The sequence below is a fragment of the Limulus polyphemus genome, unplaced genomic scaffold (genome assembly GCF_000517525.1).
Source record: "Limulus polyphemus unplaced genomic scaffold, Limulus_polyphemus-2.1.2 Scaffold357, whole genome shotgun sequence".
Lineage (NCBI taxonomy): Eukaryota > Metazoa > Arthropoda > Merostomata > Xiphosura > Limulidae > Limulus > Limulus polyphemus.
Window position 1 is genome coordinate 593968 of NW_013665967.1, and position 6856 is coordinate 600823.

Consider the following 6856-nt stretch of genomic DNA (forward strand, 5'->3'; position numbering starts at 1 on the left):
TTTGAGAACCACTGATCTAGTCTATACATGAGAAGCGCTCCCTAGACCATGATACGGCCACCTCCAAACTTCACTCTTGGAACAACATACTCATGTAATAAGAGTTTTCCAAGCATTTTCCATACCCAAACACATCCATCAGATTCGAAGAGCATGTAGCATGACTTATTGCTCCACAGAACCAATTTCCAATGATCCACGGTCCAGGTTCGTTGTGCCTTGCCCTATGCCAATCCATGGTGTGCTTTTGTTTTTGTTATCAACAGCTTGTTGGCTGCAGCTCTTCTGTGAAAATTCATGACATGCAGTTCTCAACATGTCTTGGAAACACTTTTAGGATTGCCTGTGGCTGCTCACATCTACAAACACAGATTTTTTAGAATCTGATGGCAAGATGAGGTAACCAGCCTTTTCAAGGTGCATAGGCTCCTGTCAATCAGTATTTTACACCTAGCTGGTTGTTTCTTGCACTCATTGTCACCTGTGGAATACCATTTCTTAAGCACATTGCCAATTGTCAACCTGGAAATGTTTAATTGTTAAGCAATAGCACATACAGACATTTTCCCCAAATGACATCCAACTATCCTTCCCCTCTGAAACTGTTAGCTCTTTCTGAGTACTCATCATTTGGTGTACAAGTTCGAAATGACTTCAGAGTGAACCACTAATCACCCTTATATGCCAAACTATTTGCATATTTTGTCATCACATCCATTTTCCTGCAATAACAGGTGTGTCCCAAGACTTTTGGTAGGATAGTGTACATCATATAGCAAAGATTAGCTAACAAAAGTATTATGGCTGTTTTTAATATTAACTCTTTGAATTTCATGCTGTTTGTTATCCAGTCACAAATGTTTACAATAAAATCCCAAAATAAATGAAATATAAATTTCTACAAGCACTAATCTTTTAAGACTGTTCTTGAATAAAAACTCAGAACTGGTACTTTTTTTAAATATGGAAACACATAATCAACAAAGGTACCAAGTTCAACCCTTTTGCCCAAGTTATAAACTATTTCTATTTAAAGAAAAATAATACCAATAATACCATGGGAACAATTTTTCTTATTACACATCACTAGTTACATCATTACCAAATACATACATATCAAAATATACAGATACATGTCTGTAAGTAGATATCAAACTTAAACAGTTTGCCCTATACATACCTGGGTTATACCTATACAGATCACCAAAATGTCTGTCTGTAAGTCCATTATATCCTCCAAAAATATATAGATGATTTTGGAACACAACTATAATAAGCGAAAAATGAATTATGTTCACAGTTGAAAGTACATAGTAATTTTCAAAACTCTGTACAAACAACCAAAACTTTCAACTCTCAAACTGAAAAAAAAAACATTAAAAATTTATATTTAGCTTTCAACAAACTTTTTTTACAGTACTAAAATATGTTTAATTGTTTGATAAATTAACCATGTGACCTCCTCAAATTATATAGTATTTTCCATAATTAAGTACATTTGAATCTTAAGGTTTGGGTATGACAAAGTGTGCACGTCATAGCTTTTATACAGTTACATTCAAAATTTAATTAAACAACTTTACTATCAATGTAAAATATCAAATACGCTTGGCATCTAAATGTAGTTTATAATTTGAATCTTTATATTATCTAAGTTTTAATGTCTTAACTTTAACAAAAAAAAATTTAACTTTCAGCATGGGCTCAGTCCCTGGGACCAACCTCGTAACCATTTTGTGATTGTTATAGTTTTCATGCTATAACATAAATTAGTAAGTGTATGTTCACAAAATTTGGCATATTATCAGTAAACATTACAAGGCTTTCTTCAAACACATAATATCACTTTTTTTATTATTAAGTCTTAAAGTTTGTTAAGCAATGTATTTCTCAATCCTTTTTTCATTTTCTTTCTAGAATGACTACAGATTATAACAAAAATCATGAATGTTTAGACTAAATAGCTTAAATATCATGTTACAATAATGAATCATATAAGAGTGACCTTTAGTCTTTACAAAGTGACCAGTTATGACTGTGTTTTAGTGGACTAGTATTTTGTAAAATACAGTCACATTTCAATTATAATACATAATATATATTTACAAACAAGATCTCAAACTTATTTTTCTTAAAGTATAGCACAATAAATAAAGAACTAAAGCAAACAACTATCTCTTCTAGTTATGTCCTTTGTACTCTTTATGCTGCTTGTTGTAGGTTTCTAAGCCTTATAAAATTTCACACATGGAGGATGTGAAATAAAATCCTTTTTTTTTAGGTTTTAGATATATATTTCAAATAACCAAAACATCATAAATTACTACAGTGATACCACAGAATTCCACTACAATTTATCAAGCTTAGTAATTAAGCTGTATTTGGGTCTAAAAAAAATTATGAAATTTTGAGCAGACTAAAGACTAACCTTACCAGCATGAAGATTTGTATTAAAAGAATGAGATGTTATATCATTAGGTCATCAAGAAATTAGGGTAGAAAAAAATACAAGTGTTAATTAAAAAATAAAAAGACTTGTGATATTCATTTAGGAGGTTCTAGAGGTTATGTAAATGAAATGTGTAAACCAAGAAAAAAAGAGTATTTTTATTCTTAGCATTAAATTCATCTTTTACTCAGACTAACTCAGTTTATGATTTGTAAATTCACAGACAAATTTTTAGTAAAAACAATTCATTAAAATATTTGATTTTTTATGTAACATTTACTAACAGCTTGACAAATTTTCTAAAGATACACTTAATACATTCTGAATTATAGTATGTATGGTTACATGGTTACAAGGTTGATCAGAGAAACCGAGTTCAGTTTTAGAGTTAAGTAATTAAAAGTACAAAACATATTTACTTATAAAATTTCTTCAATAATCATTTGTATTTTTCTTTATCCAACCTTTCATTTTCAAACATTTCTAAAAAATGCAAATTTGTATACATCTTATTATTTGTTCTTTATGAAATGAAACAAAAAAGTATGTACATGCAGAATGACTACGGCGTCCAATAGGAGCAGGACCCCTGGTTTCTGGATGGACCCATGCCATTGTTGAGGTGTCCAGGTAAACCAATTTATTACAATATACTTCATCCCGTGAATGAAATTGACCCTGCCGATCACCACGTCCTCCAAATATGTACATTTTACTCCCTATTGCTGATGATGAGTGGAAATCTCGCCAGCGAGCTGGTGTTCCCTGTTGTATCCATAAAGACTAGTTTTGATAATGCCATAAAAAATAATGTCATCAGTTTTTATAACTAACAACTGCTTTTGCAATAGTAAAAATACAAATACATCATACAATTAAATTAAACTATGCTGATGAGCAAACTAGAATGGACGTTGTCCTCTACACTTGTGTTTGTTTACAACAGGCAGTTGCCAACCATTCCAGTTTACTCATCATGAATACTCTGCCTAAACAATCTATCAAAGAATTAAACAATGTTATGACAAAAACTAGATTTATTACTTCAAATTTGGTTACTGAATATTATCATATTTTAATCACACAGTTTCATAATATAATAAGATTTAACAGTAATTTTTTCTTCATTTTGTATTACAGTATCAAAGTTACATACTTTAGTTCAGTTTTACTTCTTTAAAATATCTATTTAGGTGAAAATATACCATGTATCATTATTACAGTTTCACCTGATTACAATCTTTTAGTTAAGTAAAAATGTAATGTAATGATTTATATCTTAAGTTGTTTTACTACTTGTGTAAAAAAATACTGTTGTGATGAACAGGTTTAATTATCTGATATTACTTACTTTTGTAACTATATACTGCCATGTCATGGTGTACAAATTCAAACAGAAAACATCCTGAGAAAAAATGTCAGCCACTTCCTCATAACCTCCAAAAATATACATATAATTCTGAATAATACAGGCTGAATGTCCATCACGTGCAGCAGGTATTACACCTACAACTGCTGGCCGAGACCATTTATAAGTATCTAGCACAAGGAAATTAAAATTAATCATAAAAATAACTTCAAAGTCCTTTTTTCATGAGAATTATCAGAAGTTCATTTCTAGCATGAATAAAATACATTTACAGTTTTTAAATCCTTTTACAATACCTGAAGGCCATTCATTCTACAATAACAGCTTTAATAACACAGTAGTAAATGACTAAAAGCATATTTCTAACAAGTTTAAGGAATAGCATTTTCATGAAAACTTTATGATCAACATCACAACAAGAAGTATATGTAGCAAAAACTGTCTATACTCACTCGTGTCAAAACAATAGAGTACATTACAAGCACCATTGTCATTTCTTCCACCCCACAAATACACCATCTCCCCAAAAGCCACAACAGTATGTCCATAACGTTGAAAAGGAACATTGTCAAAACTTAGTTCACTGGGATCATAAGATGGAAGAAGAAACCATCTTAAGGAAACTAAAATGTATGGATAAAAACTAAAGGTAAGTTCATACAATGCTGAAATGTAGCTACATGATTTTATTTCACCTTCTCTCAAGAAATATATGAGGGTTCTATTTTAGTCTTGCATATATATTTCCAAGAAACAACTGACAGAAATTAAATTTTATATTATGTTCTCTCTCTCTCTTTTTTGATCAAGATAAAAAGAAATAACAGAATACTTATGTCTTGTTTTCTATTAAATGAGCTACCTGCACATTTGTTACACTGATATCGTGACAAAATAATTTCAGACTACATTATTTTGTGAAAATGACAAAAATACTATGATTGAAACATTACTTTTTTTTAGTAAGCAATAAATATGCATAATTAAAACTTACTTTTCAAAAGAATATGAATTAGAATTCAATCTTTTTTTGAATACTAATAAAGAAATCACAAACATTTGAACATTATCTCTAATGCAAATCAATATTTACTATAAAAATATAAGTACTTTATTACAAACAGGAAAATTAATGGGACTTTTTAATTATTATTTTTGATATGAAATAACAGTACACCCATTTTAACCTTACCTATAATTTGAAATGAAAAAAGCAGATTGAACTTAATATTCTATTGTACTTGTTTGCTGTATTCAATATATAATCTTCTAAGTTGCCTAAAAAACCCTGATGCATTTCTTACCTGTGTTCAGCATATGAATGTCTATTGGGCGGACAATCTGATAATCCTCGCCTGTACAATAACCACCAAAAGAGTAGATGTTTTCACCAACAGCAACTGCTGCATGGTTAACACGGCGAGGACCACCCTCCAAGTGGACTGTCCACCTCATGCCAGAAGTAGACTTCTGTACAGGAAACAACAGTTGATGGCCACATTTAATCATAAAACCTTTCTTAAACAAGAACAATCTTTCAACTAGTCTCTAAATGCTTACTTAGAAAATTGATAAGAAAACTCCTTAACAATTACTAGTATCTTCCTATTTAAAGAAAACCCTAAAAGTATCTACTATGTAATTTTAACCAAAACTTTAAATACAAGTACCTTTTTTTCTCAAGTAGAACCTGTAATTACTTAAATTTTATCTTTAACCAAACTTTTTTTATATATACATCTTCTAATCCTAAGTAGAACAGTTTTAATAATACTTTTCTTGAAGTTCAACAGAATTGTTATAAGCTATGTATTTTTAATGTTGTAATTTATTTGTTAACAAGAGGGAGCTAAACAGTATAAATTAAAATTCACTGTTTAACTATATATACATGTTTCAGTGAAGGAGGGGTCAAAAGTAATAACTGACACATAGTTTTAGTATTATGTATATAATGCAACATATCAAAGAAGAAAAAAAAGTTGTTGAGTGTCAGTGGTCTCTACCCATTTCCTTCATACATCAGTTTTAAATCAACAAAAACTAAAAATGCAAAATAAATATTACAAATATTATAAACATATACCTTTTCAAATTATTTCAAACCACTACAGATGTGTACACACTACTTCTATGTCAATAAAATGTCCACTACATATATACTTTTCCACCTGGCTGTATACACACTGAAATCAAGTTTCTTTTAAAAATGATGGAGAAAGAATTGTAAAGCATATTTTGCCCAATGCTTCTCTCTTAAAGTTAGAGCATTTTATTTTATATATGGTGACCACACTTACAATCTGTAAGAGAGCTAAAAACCATGTTTATTTGTTGTTGTTTTTTAAATCATATTTCCTCCAATATTGTACTGGTTTTTGAGAGACTAGAGGCCAAAGAGGCTTTTGCTTAATACCAAAGCTCATCAGTCTACAATGAAACTAAGAGATGGGCAATTAACTAAACTACCGATGAGCACCAATTAACAATAAATTAAAATTATGATTAATGTCATAAAAATTATCTGATTATTATCATTTTTGAATATTTCAACTGCATTCAAGTAACTGAAATATTGTCATTATGATTTCTAATGAAAATCCTCTTCCCTTCAGACTGAATCGGAAGGTTTTGTAAATTCAAAGACAAGTCTTTAGTAAAAATACTTTATTAAAAATTTGGATTATTTGTGTACACTTAGTACATTCTGAGTTACAGTATGTATAGTTTCACACTTACACAGAGGTTAGAAAGTTAGCCACATTGATAAACCCCATATACAGATAGTTAATTTATCAGTGTCACAACTCACAAATATAACCAAATAATCAAAATTATTGGTGTAGTTACGACAGCGGAAGTCATACAAAGCTGGGAGCATGCGCGCTGGAGTTTCCCGAAGGATCATGAATTTTCCTGGCAACTCTAGTTTGTTCCAGGCACCCTCTTTTTTAGTATACAAGCCCGGCAAATAAAGCCAGCGAAAAAAGATAGAATTGCAGAGATAGATAGATATAGAGACAGATACTTGAGTCAAG

General features: G+C 30.3%; 1 protein-coding gene across 5 annotated transcripts in view; it reads right to left on the reverse strand.

Annotated features, from left to right (window-relative positions):
* Nucleotides 1-6856, reverse strand: part of LOC106457657 (kelch domain-containing protein 3-like) — a 77523-nt gene that overhangs the window by 9504 nt on the left and 61163 nt on the right. For 4 of the 5 annotated variants that reach the window (XM_022383661.1, XM_022383660.1, XM_022383662.1 and 1 more), the window contains 5 exons: nt 5123-5288; nt 4271-4441; nt 3801-3988; nt 3001-3232; nt 1181-1267 (listed from right to left, as the gene is read on the reverse strand). In XM_022383661.1, coding sequence (XP_022239369.1) covers nt 1181-1267; nt 3001-3232; nt 3801-3988; nt 4271-4441; nt 5123-5273 — 829 coding nt within the window. In that variant the 5' untranslated portion in view covers nt 5274-5288. The remainder of the gene's footprint in view (nt 1-1180; nt 1268-3000; nt 3233-3800; nt 3989-4270; nt 4442-5122; nt 5289-6856) is intronic. The other variant, XM_013917095.2, reaches the window with a different exon arrangement.